This window comes from Moschus berezovskii, chromosome 14 (genome assembly GCF_049115385.1).
Source record: "Moschus berezovskii isolate FMDL1 chromosome 14, NW_MosBer_1.0, whole genome shotgun sequence".
Taxonomy (NCBI): domain Eukaryota; kingdom Metazoa; phylum Chordata; class Mammalia; order Artiodactyla; family Moschidae; genus Moschus; species Moschus berezovskii.
This window is the reverse complement of record NC_142473.1, coordinates 25,772,005-25,797,536: the sequence shown is the minus strand read 5'-3', so window position 1 is coordinate 25,797,536 and position 25,532 is coordinate 25,772,005. Positions and strand designations below refer to the sequence as shown.

General features: G+C 42.0%; 1 protein-coding gene across 5 annotated transcripts in view; it reads right to left on the bottom strand.

The window, feature by feature from the left end:
• Positions 1 to 657: 657 nt before the first annotated feature.
• The window catches only part of LAYN (layilin), a 44,603-nt gene continuing 19,728 nt past the window's right edge, over positions 658 to 25,532 (bottom strand). Inside the window, exons 4-8 of one of the 5 annotated variants that reach the window (XM_055423002.2) lie at positions 23,560 to 23,592; positions 22,861 to 22,944; positions 21,761 to 21,863; positions 19,633 to 19,885; positions 658 to 5,670 (exon numbers count right to left, since the gene is read on the bottom strand). In XM_055423002.2, the coding sequence (XP_055278977.2) occupies positions 5,596 to 5,670; positions 19,633 to 19,885; positions 21,761 to 21,863; positions 22,861 to 22,944; positions 23,560 to 23,592 (548 nt within the window). In that variant the 3' untranslated portion in view covers positions 658 to 5,595. The other 4 variants (XM_088842922.1, XM_055422999.2, XM_055423001.2 and 1 more) reach the window with 4 other exon arrangements.

The following is a 25,532-nucleotide window of genomic DNA, read 5'->3' as shown; positions in this document are numbered from 1 at the left end:
CTGGCTCTCTGTGAGTGATCACACCATCGTGATTATCTGGGTCATGGAGATATTTTTTGTACAGCTCTTCTGTTAAATTATTGGTCTCTAATACTGCTAAGTGTCCACGTGTCTTACTTCTTTTGTGTTCACAGATTTAGGGTGATTTCACAACTATTGCACATGGTGGCTGAGAAATATTTTGCAACATTATATGATTTATAGCCCTCTTAAATTGTATATATGAAGGTCTAATTAAAATATTTATGAAGCATGATACCAATAATTTGCATTGGCAACTAGAAGGGCAATCAGTTCAGTTCAGTTGCTCAGTCGTGTCCGACTCTGCGACCCCATGAACTGCAGGATGCCAGGCCTCCCTGTCCATCACCAACTCCCGGAGTTCACTCAAACTCATGTCCATCGAGTCGATGATGCCATCCAGCCATCTCATTCTGTGTCATCCCCTACTCCTCCTGACCCCAATCCCTTCCAGCATCAGAGTCTTTTCCAGTGAGTCAGCTCTTGGCATCAGGTGGCCAAAGTAATGGAGTTTCAGCTTCAACAAGGGCAATAAATTCTGAATGAAGAATCATTTTATAAACCATTTAATAAAGTTTAATTACATTTAAAAATATTAAATTTAAAATATTTGATTTAAAATGTTGACATTGGATATTCCCTTGCAGTCTAGTAGTTAGGACTCTGTGCTTTTACTGCCAAGGGCATGGGTTCCACCTAGTTCAGCAGCTAAGATCTTGTAAACGACCCCCCCTTAAAAGTTGACATTTATTCTTTTTAATTTATGTTTTCATTTTAATAGATGCTTTTGAATATTTTAGAAGAAATGTAACTTGTTTGATAATATATGAAAAATAATTCTACATTTTTATTCTTACAGTTATTTTAGTTTACACTTATAGTGAAAATATAGTAACATATTATATAGTTTGAACACACTTACATTTTACTTTTATGTCATTATTGTCACGAAAGCACAAATCTTGTGAATATCTTCATTATAACAGCTTAGTGACTTTACTAAATTGAGAGCAAGAAAAATAATAGATGCTTCATAAATATTGACTGATGGAGTAGAAAAATGCAAATTAAAAAATAATAAATCACCTTCAAGAGTATGAATTCTTCCTCAGAGCAAAAATGTACTGTATCATTTTCTCCAGTGGAGTTTTTCCAAATGGAAATGTGAGAGATGTTCCATGATTGAGGAGGGTGGGAGATTTTTCTTAAAGTCTTTCTCAAATAGATTATATCTTCAGGAATACAAAATTTCCCTTTAAGCTTTTATTTATATATGAAAAACAGAGTAGCTGTGAGATTTAAACAAGTAAGATAGACACAGGACTTTGGAGAAGGTTTATTTCCTAAAGATTGTGTTGGGCCATTTTCCCAGGGCTGTGCATTTGCACACGTGTGTGTGTGTGCATGTGTGTGTGTGTGTGTGTGTGTGTGTATGTGTGTGTGGTGCTATGTGCATTTTCAATGGAAAAGTTTAAGAAGTACTGAAAGGGATAATAACTGATGGTTGGACAAGGTTACTATGCCTGGGGAGGGATTGACAAAATTCTCTTAAAATCCTTCATTTGAAGAGGAGTGAGGAATTACACCATGTCACCAGCTTGATGGCTGGTTTTTGTGCGTGGCACAAATGAGACCAGGTCATTAATCCTCTTCCTAAGGGGGTTGGCTAGTTGAACTCTTCTACTCTGCTGAGATGGCCCTACTTTGGTCAACCTAGTGTGAGGCTGCCTGGCTGTTGACAAAAGGGGAGGAGGGAGGACATGGTGCTTTGGAAGAGCAACTGAACGAGTGTTTTCTGCTGAAGGTGGGTAAGTAGTGCTTCCATTTACTCTTCAGGGGGAAAGGAATACCTTGCAGGAAAGTGCTCAAAAATAATCCAAAACATTAGAATTAGAAAGAAACTTAGGGATCATGTAGAGACCAAAACTCTCATTTGTAAATGAGGAAAGGGGGGCCAAACAAAGTTCAGTGAATTTGTGTCAAGTTTTTCACAATTAGTACCAAGGCAGAGATGGGGTGAAGCCACTTAACTCCTAACATGCTTGTTTTGTTTTATTGACTCTTCTCCCTAGGGTTACCACTCTCATGTTGAAGAACTGAGAAAATAGAGCAGAGAGGAACAGAAAGGAGAATGGCATTCACTTAGGATGTCAGAGTGCCTCAGAGAAACAGAACTCAGAGCACAGACCTGCGCAAAGGGAGCACTGCTAACTGTTAATCTGTACCTTTTAGCTGTCCTTAAGACACCTCTCACTTCTGGTTTCAATTCCAAGTTTGGAGATTCCCAGGGCTTCCCTTGTGGCTCAGCTGGTAAAGAATCTGCCTGCAATGTGGGAGACCTGGATTCGATCCTTGGGTTGGGAAGATCCCCTGGAGAAGGGAAAGGCTACCCACTCCACTATTCTGGCCTGGAGAATTCCACGGATTGTTCATAAGGTCAGAAAGAGTCGGACACAACTGAGCGACTTTCACTTCAAAAGAACCCTTATTGTTCAGTCCCTAGGTCATGTCCGACTCTTTGCAATCCCATGGACTGTGGCAATGCCTGGCTTCCCTGTCCTTCACTATCCCCCAGAGTTTGATCAAACTTATGTCCATTGGGTTGGTGATGCCATCCAACCACCTGATCCTCTGATGCTCCTTCCTTCTGCCCTCCATCCCTCCCAGCATCAGGGTCTTTTCTAATGAGTTGGCTCCTCACATCAGGTGGTCAGAATATTAGAGCTTCAGCTTCAGCATCAGTCCTTCCAATGAATACTCAGGACTGATCTCCTTTAGAATGGACTGGTTGGATCTCCTTGTAGTCCAAGGGACTCTCAAGAGTCTTCTCCAACACCACAATTCAAAAGCATCAATTCTTTGGTGCTCAGCCTGCTTTATGGTCCTACTCTCACATCTATACATGACTACTGGAAAAACCATAGCCTTGACTAGATGGACCTTTGTTGGCAAAGTGATGTTTCTGATTTTTAATATACTGTCTAGGTCTGTCATATTTTCTTCCAAGGAGCAAGCGTCTTTTAACTTCATATCTGCAGTCACCATCTGCAGCAATTTTGGAGCCCAAGAAAATAAAACCTGTCACTGTTTCCACATTTTCCCCATCTATTTGCTGTGAAGTGATGGGGCCTGATGCCATGATCTTAGTTTTTTTGATGTTGAGTTTCAATCCAACTTTTTCACTCTCCTCTTTCATTCATCAAGAGGCTCTTTAGTTCCTCTTCTCTTTCTCCATTAGAGTAGTATTATCTGCATATCTGAGGTTGTTGATATTTCTCCCGGCTGTCTTGATTCCAGCTTATGATTCATCCAGCCCAGCATTTCGCATGGTATACTCTGCATAGAAGTTAAATAAGCAGGGTGACAGTATACAGCCTTGTCATACACCTTTCCCAATTTTGAACCAGTCAGTTGTTCCATGCCGGTTCTAACTGTTGCTTCTTGACCCACATACAGGTTTCTCAGGAGGCAGGTAAGGTAGTCTGGTGTTACCATCTCTTTAAGAATTTTCCTCTGTTTGCTGTTTTCCACACAGTCAAAGGCTTTAGTATAGTTAATGAAGCAGAAGTAGATATTTTTTGGAACTCCTTTGCTTTCTCCATGATCCAACGAATGTTGGCAATTTGATCTCTGGTTCTTCTACCTCTTCAAAACCCAGCTTGTACATGGGAATTCTTGGTTCAAATATAGCTGAAGCCTAGCTTGAAGGATTTTGAGCATAACCTTGCTAGCATGCGAAATGAGTGCAATTGTATGGTAGTTTGAACATTCTTTGGCATTGCTTTTCTTTGGGATTAGAATGAAAAATGACCTTTTCCAGTTCTGTGGGCATAGCTGAGTTTTCCAAACTTGCTGACATATTACATGTAGCACTTTCACAGCATCATCTTTTAGGATTTTAAATAGCTTAGCTGGAATTCCATCACCTCCTTTAGTTTTGCTTGTAGTAATGCTTCCTAAGGCCCACTTGACTTCACACTCCAACATGTCCAGCTCTAGGTGAGAGACCACATCATCGTGGTTATCCAGGTCATTAAGACCTTTCTTGCATAGTTACTCTGTGTATTGTTGCCACCTCTTCTTAGTCTCTTCTTCTGTTAGGTCCTTACCACTTCTGTCCTTTATCCTGCCTATCCTTGCATGAAATGTTCCTTTGACCGCTCCGATTTTCTTGAAAGGATCTCGTCTTTCCCTTTCTGTTGTTTTCCTCTATTTCTTGGCATTGTTCATTTAAGAAGGCCTTCTTATCTCTCTTTGCTATTCTCTGCATTCAGTTGGATATATGTTTCCATTTATTTCTTGCCTTTTTCTTCTCTTCTTTCCTCAGCTATTTTTTAAAGCCTCCTCAGACAACCACTTTGCCTTTCTTGCATTTCATTTTCTTTGGGGTGGTTTTGGTCACTGCCTCTTATATAATGTTATGAACCTCCATCCATAATTCTTCAGGCACTATGTCTACCAGATCTAATCCCTTGAATCTATTTGTCACTTCCACTCTATAATCATAAGGGATTTGATTTAGGTCATACCTGAATGACCTAGTGGTTTTCCCTACTTCCTTCAATTTAAGCCTGGATTTTGCAAGAAGGAGCTCATGATCTGAGCCACAATCGGCTCTATGTCTTGTTTTTGCTGACTGTACGTGTACGTTATAATGTTATGTTAGAGTAAAATGAGCATGTTTCAGCAATCCTGTGTCATCAGGATGGATAGAGCATACTCATGCTCATGTGCAAAGACCAGCATGATAACTGTCAACAAAATTTATTCACAGCTTTTTATCTATTTTAAAACACACTTCAAAGGATAATAAAGAGCCCTGGAGATCTGTCAATGCCCTAGCTGTCCATACTATTGCTACTCTCAGGGTGATTGTTGATTAAATCCCTATAAATCTCACTTGCCTTCTTGTAGATACTGTTAGTTATTATAGTGCTTTAATCCAAGCCATTCAGTACTGTCATGAAGAGATGTTTTCCCCTTTCCTTAACAGTTGTCTAAATACCCCTGTTATTACACTATAGACCAGTGATGGAATCTTCTGGGAGAAACGTTGAAAGAATCATAACCTCAGGAAAGGCCTGCAGCTGTACTCTTCGCTATTGATACTAAATGGAATAGATTCACAGGTATAGGCTTTCCTGATGTCTTGGTGACTCTGATGTCACCAAGTGTGTGATTAAATGATGACTGAGGATTTCTGGGACTTTTTTTTTTTTTTCAGGTTGAAAGCAGATGATTTTGTGACAGTAGTTAGCCAATCATACACTAAGATTATAAAATAAAAAATTAATTATCTAGTTGCTGTTCACCGCTCGGTTGTGTTTGGCTCTTCGTGACCCCACGGACTGCAGCACGCCAGGCTTCCCTGTCCTTCACTATCTTCCAGAGTTTGCTCAAACTCATGTTCATTGAGTCGATGATGCCATCCAACCATCTCATTCTCTGTCACCAACTTCTCCTCCTGCCTTCAATCTTTCCCAGCATCAGGTCTTTTCCAATGAGTTGACTCTTCGAATCAGGTGGCCAAAGTACTGAAACTTCAGCTTCTGCATCAGTCCTTCTGGTGAATATTCAGGACTGATTTCCTTTAGGGTTTACTGGTTTGATCTCCTTGCTGTCCAAAGGACTCTCTAGAGTCTTCTCCATCTAGGATGGAAGAAAATTAAGATGAAGTGCTTGCTTGTGGATAGTGTTCTATTTTCTATTGGGAAAATAAGAACATCCCTTTCTTCCTAATTTATCACTAATTTTTGATTTATCAAGTTAACTCTGTTCAAAGTAGAACAAAACATTTTTAAGGGGTGTCTTATTGACATTGGTCTCCCACAGTTCAGAAAAAAATCTATAAAATATCTTAGAAAATGGGTAATATAATAATAAATCAAGAGGAAAATCTAAGAAAAATGTTTTTTCAAGTTACAGCATTTTATTTTATTTATGTAAAAGTTTGAAATATAATTGACATATAACATTCTATTAGTTTTGGAGTACAACATAATGATTTCATATTTGTATGAGTTGCAAAATAATGACTAAGAAAAGTGCTTCTGAGGAAAACAGTAACATACTGATTGGCTTTGTCTGTAAAACTACACAGAACAATGATTAGTACACAAAGTGCCATTTACTTTTACTTTAATTTTTCATGACCATGTCATTATTTACACAGGTTCAGAACAAATCTATCCTTTTCCTATGGGGATTTGATAAAAATTTGTAACAGAAATGTCACATTCAAAACCAAATCTAATTTAATTAGGTATGGTAGGCTCACTATTAAGAAACAAGGACTGCTCTGGAATATTTGGAAAAGATGCCTACAGAATCTTTCCAGAAAACTTTCCTTCTTCTTGCTCTATGACTCGTGGAATCTCAGCCTTTCGGTTAGTAAAGAATGTTATCTCCTGGACTTCCTTGGTGGTCCAGTTTCTAAGAATCTGTCTGCCAATGCAGGGGACATGAGTTTGATCCCTGATCTGGAAGGACTCCACAAGCCTCGGGGCAACTAAACCTATGCTCCACAGCTACTGAAGTCCTTGTTCTGGAGCCTGTGCTCTGCAACAAGAGAAAAGAGCAAGTGAAAGTCGCTCAGTTGCGTCCGACTCTTTGCGACCCCATGGACTGTAGTCCATGGAATTCTCCAGGCCAGGATACTGGAATGGGTAGCCTTTCCCTTCTCCAGGGATTGAACCCAGGTCTCCCGCATTGCGGGCAGATTCTTTATTAGCTGAGCCACCAGGGAAACCTACAACGAGAGAAGCCACCACAATGAGAAGCCCACAAACTTCAACAAAGAGTAGCCCCAGCTCACTGTATCTGGAGAAAGCCCGCGCGTGCCTGCGTGCTAAGATGCTTCAGTTGTGTCCGACTCTGTGTGACCCCATGGACTGTCGCCCGCCAGCCTCCTCTGTCCATGGGATTCTCCAGGCAAGAACACTGGAGTGGGTTGCTATGCCCTCCTCCAGGGCATCTTCCTGACCCAGGGATCGAACCTGCATCTCTTATGTCTCCTGCATTGGCAGGCAGGTTCTTTAGCACTAGCGCCACCTGGGAAACCCAGAGAAAGCCCAAGCATAGCCAAAAATAAAGAAATAATAAAAAAGAAGGCTACTTCCTGACAGGCCAGGAACACTAGCTTACTTAGAGATTTCAGAGAAGGAATTGCACCCCAGTTATACAGCTACTGCAGGTAAAGATCGGCAAAGGCAAACTGGGTGCCTTTTGCTTTTAGACATAGAAAGGACAAGAGGATAGCGATTCAAATACAACACTGTAACACTGGTAGGATCAAAATAGGACTAGGGGCTTTATGAAACCTCTAAAGTGAAGTTGCTCAGTTGTGTCTGACTCTTTGTGACCCCATGGACTGTAGCCTACCAAGCTCCTCCGTCCATGGGATTTTCCAGGCAAGAGTACTGGAGTGGGTTTTCATTTCCTTCTCCAGGGGTTCTTCCTGACCCAGGGATCGAAGCCGGGTCTCCCGCATTGTAGGCAGAGGCTTTTACCGTTTGAGCCACAAGGGAAGTATGACGCCTCTATATAGTCGTTAATTCATCACAAGGCTTTAGTTCTTTTGAACCATACTATAAGGAAACCTTTTCATATTAATCAACATCTCTTGTGTGCTGGGTGTGCTTAGCTATGTCTGACTCTTTGCAACCCTATGAACTGTAGCCCACCAGTCTCCTCTGTCCATGGGATTCTCCAGGCAAGAATACTGGAGTGAGTTGTTATTTCCTCCTCCAGGGCATCTTCCTGACCCATATCTCCTATGTCTCCTTGCACTGGCAGGTGGATTCTTTACCACTGAGCCACTTAGGAAGCCTCACACCTCTTATGACTCCTATATAAATTAAACTGGCCAAATAGGAAAAATCCACCAAGTCAATGACGTGAATCAGAAAATCACTGAACAAACCTGTATGGTCAAGTTTATGCTTCAAGGTCAGGAACTTGCCAAGCAAGCAGGAGTAATACTTGTCCTGCTGGTCTCTTGACTTAGCACATCATGTACCGTAATCACAAACTCATCCCCAAATAAATCAAAAAAGAAATTCCAAATATTTGGCATTCTTAAACTAAAAAAAAAAAGGCAGAATATCCTAACACTAGCCTCTGAATGAAGACCTAAGTAAGGCCTTCTTGTAAGCTGCTCAGAGTCTAATGCAAACAACTTTATTCCTGATTTTTACAATATTGATATCCACAGATCAGCGACAACACTTGCAATATGATACAAACTGATAGTAATCTTGGCAACTTCTCATTTTTTAACTAGATACCTGCTATGTTCTTTGTTTGGAGAACATGTTTGTTATGAAGTATTGTCTCCCTTGCTAAATAGTGAAAGCAAGAAGTCTTTCTTTAAGGGCTCTATGTCTTGAGTTCTCCTTTCACAATTGGTAACTGTTGAAGCTGGGCAAATGAATTCTCCCTGATTTGGTATATGCTCTTGAAGTGTTAGTCACTAAATTGTGTCTGATTCTGTGCGACCCCTTGAACTGTAGCCTGCCAGGTTCCTCTGTCCATGGGATTTCCCAGCAAGAATACTGGAGTAGGTTGCCATTCCCTTCTCCAGGGGATCTTCCCAACTCAGGGATCAAACCTTGGTCTCCTGCATTGCAGGCAGATTCTTTATCACCTGAGCCACCAGGGAAGCCCTGTGTATGCTCTTAGATTTTCATAATAAAAGTTAAAACTGCAGAAGGGCTATACACCATATTAAAGAGATATTGTTGGTGCTTTCATGCAGAGACACAGGGCTTAGTCTAATTTTATCTAGTTTCCAAACTTGAAGGCTACTTGGAAGCTGTGTTCAATTGTAAAGCACATGCTGCTGGTAGAAATGACAGATCATCACAACGATGGCACCGGAGTTGGCATCCTGGATCCAAGGAAAGTTATCTTTGTGGTTGTGAAACTGGTGTTTTCTAGCCTCACTAGTGAGGTTAGGTTCTTTAATGTCAAACAAAAATGAAAGGAGCCAGAGTTTCTATATTATTTTCTGTGTTCAGTGTGCTTGTCAAAAATATATCCCAAAGCTATGGCAACTGAAAAATATTTGTTTTAATCAGTGTTTGGGAAACAAATGCTGGTATTGGCTTTAGGATTGGCTTCTTCAGCATTGACATTGGCAGATTCAATTCACAATAAAGTCCTACAGCATTTGTGTTGTTTTTTAAAATCCCATATGGACTTACTCTGTAAAACCTCTTGGAACACTTGCTCATTTTTTGTTTCCTGGAGGTTTCTTTGGATTTGTTTGGCTTGGTATCATGATTATTTATTATATTTTCCCTTGAAATACAAAAAGAACAAACTTGTTACATTTTGTGATCTATATATTTAACAAGTATTTATTGATCTCCTACTGGGTACAAGGCTTTATTCTTGGCACTCTGGAAAGATATAAAAATCAATCAGAGAAATACTGTGACCCCAAGGTACTTTCAGCCCAATCAGGAAGCCAAGTTATGAACCAGGCATTCGACTAGGTGCTGGGAATGCTGAGGTGAACATAGAAAGTTCGTGACTCTGTGCTACTCCACGTAATTAAGACAGAGAGCACAGAAATCAGAGAAGGCCCTGTGGAAAATGTATCCTTGATGATAGAGTCTTAAAAGACATAGAGTTAACTAGACAAAATTGAGTGGGGTGGAAGGTGTTTTTTAGGGAAACAACCAATATGTATAGAGGCCATGGAATGGAGAAGACACTGAGTCATATCTTTGCTGATCTAAAATCCAGACCCTCCCTGGATTTCAGTTGTCTCAAGGTAACTTTTCTGCCTGGTGGACTCATTTCAGTAATCAAACAAGGTCCTCACAGTTCCTTTTAGTTAAAATTCCAATCCAACCCATTACCTCACAGGAAATATTCACTATGCTCTCTTTATCATATGCACACAAAAAAGGCAGCTCCAAGTTCCCCTAACAGCTGACAGCCTCCCAGCCCATCCAGCGGGGCCAAGTCCCTTCTCTGAGCCTGAGGAAAGGAGGATTTGGGGTGGGTTCTGTGTCAAGTGTGGCGATCGGCCGTGCTGCCTATTCCAGCTCACTTTATTCAAGACTCTTTAGAAAAAAATCACTATTTTAAAATTTAAATGAAATTAACTGATTTTTGGGTGTGTTGGGTCTCTGCTGCTGTTCAGGCTTTTCTCCAGTTGCATCAAGTGGGGGCTACTCTCCAGTTCTAGTGTGCAGGCGTCTCATTGCAATGGTTCCTCTTGCTGCAAAGCACAGACTCTGGGGCTTGCAGGCTTCAGTGGTTATGGCTCCCGGGCCCTACAGGACAGGCTCAATAGCTGTGGAGCACAGACTGAGTGCTCTGGGGCAAGTGGGATCTTGCCGGATCAGGGATCAAGCCTGTGTCTCCTGCATTGGCAGGCAGATTCTTTACCACTGAGCCACCAGGGAAACCCTATTCAAGACTCTTTTATTCATTGTCTCTGGGGTAGGGCTTGGGGTGAAATATTGAGGACACATGTGGACAGGGGGCTCAGGGGCAGTTCTTCAGCCTTCATACCACCTAACTGATCTCAATCTTTAATAAAATTGGTTTTTAGAGATTCTAGATCTCTAAAACAAACAAAACAGAACTACCACCAAGCTTCTTTGTCCCTTTCCCTTTCCCAGCTTTTAGAGAATAAAAGGAAATGACCAAAATTCATGGCCTGAGACGAAGAGGGATGATACAATTATTAGATTCAACTCTCCAACCGGCAGAGGGAGGCCCTCTCTGGTATGAAGAACTAACACCTTTATAGCGCATGCCTGAGAGTCTCAGAACCATAGAGCTCCAAATCCTGCCCCTCCCAATGGGCCATGTGGCCTCTGTGTGAGCTTCCTCAGAGAAGACCTGACACATCTCATTGTTAGCAGCTATCCTCCTGTGTTTCACTGAAATCCCCCTCCCTGCTCTCTCTTGCTCCATGGAATGTCTTGATTTGGGTGGTGTGTGTGTGTGTGTGTGTGTGTGTAGGATAGATTCAATAAATCCATGACAGCTGGAAAATGCACTTTGTAGCAGAAACAGTCTTGTTGCCTCATACAATTATATTAGAAGTGCTCAGCATTCCTAACAACTGATATGCATTAGTCCTTTTTCACATGCTGTTCATTTCCCAGCTGTTACTGCTGTAACAAAGTGCCACCATCCGGGAGGCTTAAACAACAGGAAAGTGTTGTCTCCCAGTTCTGGAGGCTGGAAGTCTGAGATCAAGGTGTTGGCAGGCTTGGTTTCTTCTGAGGGCTGTGAGGCAGAACGTGCTCCCTGCCTCTGCCCTAGCTCCTGGTGGTTGCTGGCTGTCTCTGGTGGTCCTTGGCTTGTAGAAGCATCACCCCAGGTCTGCCTCCCTCTTCACATGACGGCCTCCCTCTGTGAACGTCTGTGTCCAAGTGTCCCCTTTGTATGAGGATACTGACCATATTAGATTAGAGTCCACCTGAGTAACTTCATTTGTGTGAACTAATTATGTCTGCAAAGACTGGGGACTAGGACTTCAACATACGAATTTTGGTGGACACAACTCAACCAATTAACACATGTCCATGCTGCTGCTGCTAAGTCGCTTCTGTCGTGTCTGACTCTGTGCGACCCCATAGACGGCAGCCCACCAGGCTCCCCCATCCCTGAGATTCTCTAGGCAAGAACACTGGAGTGGGTTGCCATTTCCTTCTCCAATGCATGAAAGTTAAAAGTGAAAGAGAAGTCGCTCAGTCGTGTCTGACTCTTAGCGACCCCATGGATTGCAGCCTACCAGGCTCCTCCGTCCGTGGGATTTTCCAGGCAAGAGTACTGGAGTGGGGTGCCATTGCCTTCTCTGAACATATGTCCATGCTTTGCATATATCTGTGATTTTATTCTCACAACACTTTTAGGTAGGAACGTTACCCTCACCTTTTCCCTTATTGTTTCAGAAAGTTACTTGTCAGAAACCAATAAATGTTACAGTAAGTAGAATTTCTATGATATCCTAACACTGCCATCTGGTGGTGGAAACAATTAAAGCGGCTTCTAACTTCCTTGCAAAAGTTGTTCAGTTGCTAAGTCGTGTCTGAGTCTGTGACTTGCCTTACAGGAAATGTTCACTGACTTTTTTTTGTAATTGCAACTTCAGCCAAATAAGTATGAATTCTGCTTGATAAGCTTTGCATCAAATACAATCCATATGAGAAAAATTAAGAATGGAATAGCACAAATTTTGAGTGCTATTGATGGGCTTGATGGGCTCTAACTTTTGCTAATTAAAATACATAGCTCATTATAGAAAACTCTTGAGTGACTAGCCTGTGATAATACATATTCAACAGCTTGTATTTTTGGAAAAACATATTTTGAAAAATTGGTTTCTCTTGATGCCCTTCCTCTGGTGAGTCAGTCTAGACACTATTTCATTCTGCTGTTCAAACTCAGAATTCAAAAATAACTTTAGTTAGCAATTATTGAACTTCCCTGGTGACCCAGTGGTTAAGACTCTGCACTCCCCAATGCAGAGGGCACAGGTTCGATCCCTGGTTGGGGAACTAAGACTTCTGCATGCCTCATGGTGAGGCAGAAAAAAAAAAAAGTAATTTCTAACCATTTACTGTTATTTAAAGGAAAAAAAGAGGCTGTACAGAAGAATTGACTTTGTTGCTTTTCCATCTCTGGGTGTGTTATTTCCTAGGCCTTCATTTGGTACCTCTCTCTGCAGTTTGCTTTCCACTATTAGGTTATTTATTTATTATTTTATACCAGTGTAGTCTTCTGTTTATCCAATGGGTTATAATCTATCACTATATTTATTTATTCTGATGCTTAAATTACCCCACATTTGGCCAATGCTGGCTGCGGGAAACTGGCTACTGTGACCTGTGACATAGGCCCCTCATTCCTGGCTGCATCTTTGCTTTCCTGAAAAAAATCTTTTTCCCCAAACTAATCGAGTATTTTTCCTACTCTGACCATGGAATCAGGCATTTTTTTTAAGCAGCCCTTTTGTAAATCAGCTATACTTCAATTTTAAAAAGGAACCCTGGTGTATTTTAGTGGAGAATGTTATTTACAATCCAGCTAGAGAATATATGTATGTGTATATATACGGTACGTTGGAAATCATGAAGTCACACCAGTATTTCGATCTAATACAAAAGCCCACTCCAGTTTTTCTCTTGTTTGTATCTGCAACTCTCTCCTCTTGTAGTGCGAAACCGGGCCCTTCTTCCCCTTCGTCTGCTTATTTATTTCATCACCTCCCCGTGTGACCTGCCACTCACTGTCCCTGCTGCTCCGCGGCACGTGTGGATGGCCTCCTCACCACTCAGGCCACACCTGAGCCAGGTTTCTGCTCTGGTTTGACCTCTTCCTTATCCTGCTCCGGCCTGACACTCCGATCTATGCCACCAAGCCTCCCCACATCCCCGGACACGGGTACGACCTTCCTCTGACTTACCTAATGGCTTTAGGACTGAAGTGCTCAAGAACAGGAGGGAAGGGAAGAGGAGGGAGACCAGAAAAAGCTGCACACAACTAAAAAAAAAACAAAAAACCAAACTATAGCAAATTCTCTTTCACTCCTTGTGTTCTAATGCAGTTTCATCCCCTACTAGAATGCAAACTCCATGAGAGGAATGTGTATCCGTCTTACTCATCATTTTATGCCTAGCACTTAGCATATATCCTGACACAAAGTAGGTATATGAAAGCATTCTGAATAAAGGAAGGAATGAATACCATGAAAAAATAAAGAACTTTATAGCTACTGTGCTGGGAAACATACATAATTACCAACCAACTTGTCTAAGCCTTAGCCTGACATCTGGCTGTGTGTCATGTCTGCACAGTGTGCGGCAGGCACATAGTAGGTATTCAAGAAACTATTTAAAGAATAAAAACAAATCTTTTTGGTTGCATTGTGTCTTCATTGCTGTGCTGGGCTTTCTCTAGTTGCAGCAAGCGAGGGTTACTCTTCATTGCGGTGCACGGGCTTCTCGTTATGGTGGCTTCTCTTGTTGTGAAGCACGGCTCTAGAAGCATGGGCTTCAGTAGTTGTGGCATGTGGGCTCAAGAGTTGTGGCTCACAGGCTTAATTGTTCTGTGGCATATGGGATCTTCCCGGACCAGGGATCCAACCTGTGTCTCCTGCATTGGCAGGTGGCTTCTTATCCTTTGTACCACCAGGGAAGTCCAGGAAGTTATTTTAAAATGGATAGACCCAAGGAATTATCTGATATATTCATATCATCCAATGTGTGTCACAGTGAAGAAAAAACTGGGAACTATGGCTTTAAATGATGAAACAGATCAACTAAATTTCAAACAATACCAGGATGAATAAGCTCAATGTTCAATATTTTCAAAAGACTTTTTAAGGGACTTCTCAGATGGCACAGTGGTAAAGAATCCTCCTGCCAATGCAGGAGATTCCAGAGACTTGGCTATGATCCCTGGGTTGGGAAGATCCCCTGGAGAGGGAAATGGCAACCTGCGCCAGTATTCTTGTTTGGAAAATTCCATGGACAGAGGACCCTGGTAGGCTATAGTCTATGGGGTCACAAAGAGTCAAACACTACCGAGCATGCAATTATGCAAGATTTAAAAAAAAATATTTATTTGACTGTACTGAGTATTTCAAATCCTAAAATGTGATGCTGTTAAAATGCTGCACTCAATATGTCAGCAAATTTGGAAAACTCAGCAGTGGCCACAGGACAGGAAAAGGTCAGTTTATATTCCAATTCCAAAGAAAGGCAATGCCAAAGAATGTTCAAACTACCACACATTTGCACACATCTCACACGCTAGCAAAGTAATGCTCAGAATTTTCCAAGCTAGGTTTCAACAGTATGTGAACTGAGAAAATCCAGATGTTCAAACTGGATTAGGAAAAGAAGAGGACCCAGATCTCAAATTGCCAACATCCACTGGATCATAGGAAAAGCAAGAGAGTTCCGTAAAAACATCTACTTCTGCTTCATTGACTATGCTAAAACCTTTGACTGTGTGGATCACAATAAACTGTGGAAAATTCTTAAAGAGATGGGAACACCAGACCACCTTACCTGCCTCCTGAGAAACCTGTACGCAAGACAAGAAGCAACAGTTAGAACTGGACATGGAAAAATGGACTGGTTCCAAATTGGGAAAAGAGTACATCAAGGCTGCATATTGTTACCCTGCTTATTTAATTTATATGCAGAGTACATCATGCAAAGTGCCAGGCTGGATGAAGCACAAGCTGAAATCAAGATTTCTGGGAGAAATATCAATAATCTCAGATATGCAGATGACACCACTCTTATGGCAGAAAGTGAAGAGGACCTAAAGAGCCTCTTGATGAAAGTGAAAGAGGAGAATGAAAAAGATGACTTAAAATTCAACATTCAAAAAACAAAGATCATGGCATCTGGTCCCATCACTTCGTGTCAAATAGCTGGGGAACCAATGGAAACAGTGGCAGACTTTATTTTCTTGGGCTCCAAAATCACTGCAAATAGTGACAGCAGCCATGAAATGAAAAGGCACTTGCTCCTTGGAAGAAAAACTATGACAAACCAGGACAGCATATTAAAAAGCAGAGACATAACTTTACCAACAAAGGTCCTTCTAGTCAAAGCTGTGGTTTTTCCAGTAGTCATGTATGGATGTGAGAGTTGGACTATACAGAAAGCTGAGCACCGAAGAACTGATGCTTTTGAATTGTGGTGTTGGAGAAGACTTTTGAGAGTCCCTTGGACAGCAAGGAGATCAAACCAGTCAATCGTAAAGGAAATCAGTCCTGAATATTTCTTGGAAGGACTGATGCTGAAGCTGAAACTCCAGTACTTTGGCCACCTAATGTGAAGAACTGACTCATTGGAAAAGACCCTGATGCTGGGAAAGATTGAAGGCGGGAGGAGAAGGGAATGACAGAGAATCAGATCACCGACTCAAAGGACATGAAATTGAGCTAGCTCCGGGAGTTGGTGGTGGACAGGAAGGCCTGGTGTGCTGCAGTCCACTGGGTCTCAAAGAGTTGGACACGACTGAATGACTGAACTGAACTGAATCAGGCATTAGCTGTGGGACACATGGGACTTTTAGTTGTGGCATGTGGGACCTTTTTTTTTTTTTAGTTGCAGCATGCAAACTCTTAGTTGCAGTGTGCGGGATCTAGTTCCCTGACCAAGGCTCAAACCCAAGACCCTGCATTTGGAGCATGGAGTCTTCACCACTGGATCACTAGGTAAGTTTCTCAATGCTTAATTTGAACATAACACTTAATATTTAGCAAGCCCTTGTTAAATTTGCACGTGTACTCACTAATTCAGTAGTGTTTGGCTCTTTGCAACCCCATGCTAGGCTCTTCTGTCTATGGAATTTTCCAGGCAAGAATACAGAGGTGGGTTGTCATTTCCTTCTCCATGGTATCTTCCTGACCCAGGGATCAAACCTGTGTCTCTTGAGTCTCCTGCACTGGCAGGATTCTTTACCTCTGCGCCTCCTGGGAAGCCTGCTTTATCAAGGAGGCAAAAACATAAAAACAGGTACAAACTTTATTATTAGGGACATAGCATAACATGTAATAGAGCACATGCTTGTGTGCTTAGTCCCTAAGTCATATCTGACTCTTTGTGACCCCGTGGACTGTAGCACGCCAGGTTTCCCTGTCCTTCACTATCTCCAGGAGTTTACTCAAACTCATGTCCATTGAGTTGGTGATTCTATCTAATCATCTCATTCTCTGCCACACTATTCTCCTTTTGCCTTCAAACTGTCCCAACATCAGGGTCTTTCCCAATGAGTTGGCTCTTTGCATCAGATGGCTAAAGTAGTGGAGCTTCAGCTTCAGCAACAGTCTTCCCAGTGAATATTCAGGGTTGATTTCTTTTAGGATTGATTGGTTTGAGCTCCTTGCAGTCCAAGGGACTCTCAAGAGTCTTCTCCAGCACCTCAATTCAAAAGCATCCATTCTTTAGCACTCAGCTTTCCTTCTGTTCTAGCTCTCACATCCGTACACGACTCCTAGAAAAACCACAGCTTTGAGAATGAGGACCTTTGTTGGCAAAGTGATGTCTCTGCTTTTTCCCTCCAAGGAGCAAGTGTCTTTGAATTTTATGGCTGTAGTCACTGTCTGCAGTGATTTTGGAGCCCAAGAAAATAAAATCTGTCACTGCTTCTGATTTTTTTCCCCTTCTATTTGCCATGAAGTCATAAGACCAGAAGCCATGATCTTTGTTTTTTGAATGTTGAATTTCAATCTCTTTTTCATTCTCCTCTTTTACCCTCATCAAGAGGTTCTTTAGTTCCTCTTCATTTTTCTGCCATTAAAGCAGTATCATCTGCATGTCTGAGGTTGTTGATATTTTTCTGGCAATTTTGATACCAACTTGTGATTCATCCAGCCTGGAATTTTGCATGATGTACCCTGCATATAGGTTAAATAAGCAGGGTGACAATATATAGCCTTATCATACTTGTTTCCCAATTTTGGACCAGTCTAACTGTTGCTTCTTGACCTGCATACAGGTTTCTCAGGAGGCAGGTACATTGGTCTGGTACTCCCACACTGGCTGTGTATAAACACAGAATAAGAGATCTGGGGATCCCAGTAGAGAAGACACTAATGAAAAAGGGAAGATGCAGATGGTTATCTCTGATTATAACTTTAAGACTGAATCCTCATTTTAAGTTTTAGTGACATAAGTGTGTATGTGCACACATGCTCAGTTGTGTCAGACTCTGCAACCACATGGAGCTCGCCAGGCTCCTCTGTTCATAGGATTCTCCAGGCAACAATACTGGAGTGGGTGGCCATTTCCTTCTCCAGGGAATCTTCCATACCCAGGGATCAAACCAGTGTCTCTGGCATCTCCTGCATTGGCAGGCAGATTCTTTACCACTAGTGCCACCAAATAAGTTGTTAATTCACCAGCTTCTGTTTACTTGTCCCTATGCTTCCGTCTTCCCAGGTAGTGGGAGTGCTTTCCAAACTAAAATAACTCAATTATCTTCCCCCAACACCAAGGTGGAGTGTGAAAACCATGTCCTCCAAACTTTCAAGCTGAAATATTTAGATGGATTGTACTTCACTCTGAAAGATGAACTGTTCATCCATCCAAGAAGTATTGATGGTTTACTCTGTTCGCGGCACTGCCTCGGGTGCAGGAAGCACACATCTGGCTGGGTGGATTGGATCCCAACCTTCATGGAGCTTGCAGTCTAGTAGGGACCAGAAGACAGGGGGAATGGGGAGGATAAAGCGACACATCACAGAGCCAGGAAGTTTGATGCAAAATAGGAACTTCCATGTTTTGGACAAGGGATCGGTCCTTCAGACCATATGGTCACTCTTTCTTTTTTTAAAAACTTTTTACTTTATATTGGAGTATAGCTGGTTAAAACTGTTAAGATATGGTCACTCTTTTTGCTTGAAATAGTGTTAACTGCACTGAACGCATTTCCTGAAGCAGGCATGAATGATGTTTTGTTATCCACCCTGCTCTCTGCCTTGGTAAGTCAGGCAATTGGCCATGATTAAAATTCACTACATTCGATACCACTCTGACCCAGACGAGTTTACTCTGTCTAGTTTGGGGTTCCATGTGTTAAGCAAAGTTACAAACTATTCAGAAACAAGATATACGAGGAATGGTAAAAAAAGTAAAATCATTAAGCTGATGGTAGGATGTTGCTGGTGTTTTAAATAATGGCCTTCAGAATTTCATATGGTAAATGACTGGTGTTAGGCCACTTTTCTCTGCATTTGAGTCTTAAAGTGTTTGAGATAGTCAGCTCCCCCAAACAAAAAATGGTAAAATCATTAGCATTATTTCTAATATTAATGTTGAGGCTGCAGTGAGACAAACACACAAACAGGACAGTGTGCAATATCAGGACGGGGAACACAGTCCAGCCGAGAAGCCTAGATTCAAACTTCATTTTTAGTTTCTAAATTGTTTCCAAGTTACATATTTCCAAGTTTGGATGTCAGGAGAAAGAAAAACAGATCCCCCGAGGCCACATGCAGAAAGGACTGTAGACACAAACTGACTCACATTCTGCTCCTGCTTTTGGTTTGATTTGATTCTTTGGGAAAAAACAAAACAAAAACAGAGATGAGAATTGCTATGTGTAGGCCAGCCCGATGTTAGCATACGTCAGCTTTGAAAAGCTCCTGGGACTTCTGTCTCCTTGTAATGACTGCCGCTGTACTGAAGAAGAGGAACAGAAGCCAAGCTCCACAGCACACCCTCCAAGGAAAGCACTCTCTTGAAAGTCAGTTACAACAATCAGGTATTTATTTTCTACCACGTGCCAGCCCCTGGGCAAGGTGCTTCTTGGAGGTTCCAGCCCGCTGAGGGGCTGGGTTAAGTGACACAGCCCAAACCAGGGCTCCAGCGGGGGCTCAAACCGTCTCATGCTCACCCCCAGGACCTGATCTGAGCCCTTTCACAGACCTTCTGAGTGTTTCCCTTATAGGAAAATTGCTTCTCTCTCCCTTCCCATTCTTGTCAGTTCAGGGTTCCTTCCAGGCTCCTAATAACCATAGATTTCATTTTCCACCCATCCGGACTCCTTGCTCCTCCCCGCTCGGCCCGGGGAGAACTCGTAAACGTCGTTGGTGACGAAGCCACTTTCCATGCTCACCAGCGTCACGAACCGGCTTTCAGACGGGTTCACGACCACGTTTTCATAGTCACAAGACATGGCGTCGGGCGTGGCCTCTCCGGAGCGCGCTCGGAACGAGATGTTCTTTAGGTCCGGGCGGGGCTCGGCCAGGTCAGCTTCGCTCTGCTTTCGTATGACGTTGTAAACCTCCAGGTCCGGGCTGTTCCCGGGCTGAGGAGCCGGCCAGGTGGGGCGCTGCTCCTTAGTGCTGGGGTCCGGCTGCCCCCGATTCCTAGGAAGACGGAGAACCAGGGCTGAGCAGACAAGGGGCCTGAGAATGTCCCCAGGCCCCGGTCCAGGCAGGAGAGGGGCATCCCTGCGTGGTCACTGCGCTGCACTTCTCATCTGTGTCAGCCTACAGGGCAGGGTTTCGGGTGGGGCAGGAATGAACGAGGGAAGTGTTCTATCTGTCATTCATTCAGCGTGGCCTGAGCACAGAGCAGAACTGGTGATCCTAGGGTCCCCAGAGCCCCCAGAGGGTCTGTGGAGAAAACTGCATGGGGAAAAAGGCCACATTAAAACAAATCCATCTCTAAGGGAAACTGTCCTTCAATTCTGAATGTGGGTAATCAAGCTGAATAGAATTAGTAATATCTTTGACTTGCTCACCAACGGAAATCATAGTTATTTTCATATCACAGTTATTAAGATGCCTTAAAATATTTTATGCTCATCGCTGCTTCAATATTATGATAATTATACCTAAAGAAGCGTTAATAAAGAAGTTCATGTATTACTGTTTCACACACATTTTTGGAAATATTTTGCTAGTATTTTTGTGTCTGTTGCACAAAACGATTAAAACTGTGAGTAGACTCCAGCTTCAAAGTTACAATTCCCAGATTGGGGTGAGCTGCTCAATGGGTAGATAAGGAAGGGAAATCAAGAACCAAGCACAGAGTAAGCAGTTAGAAAATATATCAGTAATTTTTTAAACTGAATTCTGTTTTTTTGGCCATACCAACATTTTTAAAATTTAGATTTATTTATAATTGGAAGATAATTGCATTACAATATTGTGTTGGTTTCTGCCATGAATCAATCACAGGTGTACCTATGTCCCCTCCTTCTTGAACCCTACCACGTCCTATGAACTGAATCCTGTCAATATTTTGTATTAAAAGGAATTAACTAATAAAAATGATTATAGGAAGAGATATTTTTGAGTGCTTATAATATACTCTGCATGTATTAACTGCTTTAATTCTAATAATTCTATAAGGAAGTTATTATTTTTTTAATCTTTTGGCCACGCTGCATGGCATGTGGGATCTTAGTTTCCTGACCAGGGATTGAACCCCTACCCTCTGTACCGGCAGCACAGAATCTTAACTGCTGGACCACCAGGGACGTCCTTAAGGAATTATTATTAAATGAAGTAGGTTCTACATTGAAATCTTATTAGTTTATTCTTAAATCGGTCATCAAAGGGAGTCAAGTCTTAAAATGTACCTTTGCTTTCCTGTTGTGAAGTGGCAATGCCACCTTCTCTATGTAGACCATGATGTTGGGGAATAAAAAGGTAGCTGAGAAGAGTTCTGGGTACCTCTAAAATGGTGGCTCCATGATCCACTAACAGAGGTGCTCTAAGCTACTACCTTAAGTAGCTTCAGTTCAGTTCAGTTCACTGAATAGGTAGCTATTTTGTAGCCATCTATACTTGTGTATTCAAGTAAAAGTCAATTAAAAGGATTCGGCTATTTTACTTTGAATGAAGTGGTTTCATTTCCGAGGTGTGCCAGGAGGCTTTGGAACAGTCGTTTTCATATGGCTCACTATTTACTCCTTTACTCGCTGAAAAAACATTTCTGGAGTGAGAATGCACATGCATGAGAAAACTTTGCTGAGTGATGTGTGGATCCACAGGTGAAGAACGCAGTCTCACCCCTCAAGTCATTTAAAATCTTCCACACCAAAAAATTAAAGAATGTAAGATTACTCTGTTAATTACAACTGAGAACAAATGCTTAGTCCTTCTGAGTGCCCCGAACCCATCAGAAGATTTATTCTCAAATCTGCAGAAGAGATTCTCTTGGAGCTGCCTTGCCTTTTAACGAAGTCCAAGTTCAGAAAACACAAAGGTTTACAGGATCAACATTTTACTTGCCTCCTTCTACAGATCCAAACCCAACATACACCTGTGGTGACCACAAGGAGGAGGAGAAGGAGAATGCTGGGGATTAGGATGTAGGCAAGATTCAAGGCAGCTTCTGAAAAGAAAAGCGCAGATAAAACGTAGTTATGGGTATGGTGTTTTACTGAGTTCTATAAGTTGTTCTAGTGAATTACTGAATGTGACTCCCTGGAATTGCAGTCAGTTGATTAGAAGTGTGGATGGCCTGGGGACCCCTGGATCTTGTGGCTGATAAGATCTTGTGCCCTTGAAGCAAGGGCAGTCTGGGTGGGGACTGAGCCCTTAACCTGTAGGGTCTGTGTTAATTTGGGGTGTCTAGTATCACGGCTGAATTGCAGTACTTCAATATCTTATTTCATTATATGGACACAGTAGATGCTCTTAGGTAGGTGAGAAAAATACTGTTACTTCTATTATGTAAATAACTAAACTGAAAAATTAAGTGTTTGTTTTCTTAAAGTTACCCAGTGACAAAAACTCAGATCTTTCTCTATTTGTTTTAATTGAAATATAGTTGACGTACAATATCATGTTAGTTTCAGATGTATCTTATGTTGATTTGACATTTACACACATTATTAAGCCTAGCTACCAGCCCAGATCTTCCTCTTGAAACTCAAGGTGTGAGTTGAGGTTGAAAGTCCATTAGCACTCCAGTTTATCACCCCATTTTCTTTTATCTTTTATGTCCATTTCCTATATTTGTCTTGTAAAGAAATATTAATCATGGTCTGGGTCTTTCTGCTCTAATTTCTCAACATTCATTCTCAATTCCCACCCCTCCCCCGACCCTGACCCAAATAACTTCTGGGAGGTTCTCAAGTCTCTGACTGTCTTCCTGAAGACTTTTTACCTCCTGTCTCATCTAATCGCCCAAATTGTCTTAGGAAAACTCCCTTTGTATATTTCACTGACAAAATCTAACATTTAATACAGTTTTTACAAAGCCCGGGTGCCCTGTCTGTTTTCATTTTTAAGCAGCCGTGGGAAGAACAAAGCAGGGTGTCTAACCATGGGGAGTTTGTAATCAGGAAGAGCCCCACTATTTTTCCCTGGGAGAGTTCTGTACAGACCTTTGCTTTCTTTCAGTGTTTCTGTGGCATCTTCTTTCTCTGTGTCTTCTGGAAGGATGGGTGTTGCTGGCTCTGTCTCTTCACCTGGAGAGAGACACATGAACTTAGAACCTGGAGAAAGGTATTAACATCCAGATAGTCTCTGAGGTCCTATCAGCTTCGGGGGGGGGGGGGTGGAGGGTGTCAAAAAGCACTAGCAAAGTGACCAGTGCAGTTTATAATCACAGAAAGTGAAAAACTGAATTTGCTGACCGAGAGGTTTACTTTTCGTGATCTTTCTGGTATGACTCTTGCTGCCAAGAATCAAGTAGGAACACAATCAGCAGGCAGCTGACATCAAGGCCCATAAAGTACTGCAGAACACAGGGGAAGGGCCAATGACTCACTTTTAGGACCACAATGATCAGTTTGACTCACTTGTCTCATTAGATTGAATTATTTCTTTCATATTGTCAATAAGGATAAGTAACATCCCAAACTGATTTGTAATTGTTCCTTTTCACATAGTTGAAAGGCAACCCTAGAGCGTGAGATTAATGAATTACGTGTCGTGTCTCGACGTGACATATAACCATCCAAAGAGTTGGTGTCTTTCCATCGAATAATCTGGTCTAAAGAGCATGTGACTCTAAACCTATGGAGAGGTTCTAAACCTGTGAAACAGCCCAAATGAACAGAAATCTCCAATGACAGTCTTACCTCCAGTCCTTGTAGAAGGAACTGTTGGTTTCTCTGCGGCAGAAAGGAATAAGAATCAGAGTAACAGGTAAATCGACACACCATCTGAGTGAAACTGGCTAGGGCACAGCTTCCATTTAGCTGCTCATTCAGTCTTCGAACCAACTTCATTTCATGCTATCAGACCCCAGAACCTGGTTAGTAAGTCCAAAGAATCCCTTCCGCACAAAGACTAGCCTTTCCCCAGCTTTGCTTGGACACTTTTTAAAAAAGCATTAAAACTTTTAAATACGAGAACTTCCAAATATACACAAAAGTGGAAAGATTGGTATAATGAACCCCTATGCAGTGTCAACGCTTATCAACATATGGCTAATCTGGTTTCAACAATGATCCCTATTCCTCCCTGGCTACACCCAGGCCTGAATATTCTATTCTATTCTATTAGGCTGCACTGTCTTGGTTGTGGCATGTGGGATCTAGTTTCTCTGACCCTCTCGTCAAACCCAGGCCCTCTGCATTGAGAGCATGAAGTCTTAGCCACTGGACAACCAGGGAGGTCCCCTGAACTGTTTTAAAGCAATCCAAGACATTTTATCAGTTCCTACTGGGGATGTTTTAGAGCAATGAATACCGACCTCCAAGCCGTGGAGGTGGCTGGGGACTAAGTAGATATGGCCCGCCCCAAAGCAGAGCTGTGATCTGGAACCTGAGCTATTTAAAATGATTCTAAGGGCCTCAGGACAGTCAGGCTCCACAGACAACCTACAGTAATGTTTTTACTTCTGGCTGAAATTGTATGTCTTTTGTACGGGCCGGGACTCTTACTCTGATCAGATACTCTGGGATCACAGAGTCAGAGTCTTTAAGGTCAAAATTTTAGAATTCATAGTCCTAAGGCCAGGATGGGCTTCCCTGGTGGCTAAGATGGTAAAGAATCTGCCTGCAATGCAGGTGACCTGAGTTCGATCCCTGGGTTGGGAAGATCCCCTGGAGAAGGAAATGGCAACCCATTCCAGTATCCTTGCCTGGAGAATCTTATGGACAGAGGAGCCTGGCTGGCTACAGTCTGTGGGATCGTAAATAGTCGGACATGACAGTGAATAACACGCACAGACAAGGCCAGGATGTCAAAGCTATTTTGAAGTTTTATTCAGAAGGGAAACTTTTAATCATATGTGTGTGTGTGTGTGTAAAAGTGGTGCACATCCATTTATTTATTAAAAACATCTGCTATATGATAGAAACACTGTCATGTTGTAAATGTTTTCATAAAAACAAACACAGTTTATCCTGATAATAGCCTTGTGAGTAAGTGCTATTCTGAATTTGTTCTCAAGGAGACTCAGGTACAGGGAAATTAAGCAACTTACTCAAACCTCACGGCTAATAAGTAGCTGAACTGGGAAAATTCAAATGAAAATTTAAGATCACAAGGAGACAAACTCCATGCTAGATATTAGAGATACACACGACTGAAGTGACTTAGCAGCAGCAGCAGCAAATAAAAAGCCGTCCCAGCTCTCTAAGGAACTTACACTCTACAGGATGGCAATAAAATATAGAATTATAGGAGAATATTCATACATATTAATTTTATGATATTATATTACAATACTTCATATATGCAATGACATTTCAGAAAATGATGCAGTCATTTTGTTGTCCCTCCATAGGTCAGTCCACTGGGCAAAACTGCAGTGACCATGGCAAATTAATGCAGCACTTCCATCAGGGGCTGCAATGGTCTGTGACATTGCCTCAGATGATTTGTCTCTGATTTCCACTGAATGTATCTATGCTTCCAGCCCACCCTGGAAGGAATCAAGTGTTCAGATCTGGCTGGCATGCTACCTACTCTGTGTGGTCATGTTGTCAAATTTAGTTTTCGATACTGTCTTTTAACTGGTCGCTTGCCCTCTGGTATAATACGATATTGTGCCATAATGTTGGAGCCATACCAGGTGACCTTCCCCTAGTCCATCAAGTGCAGG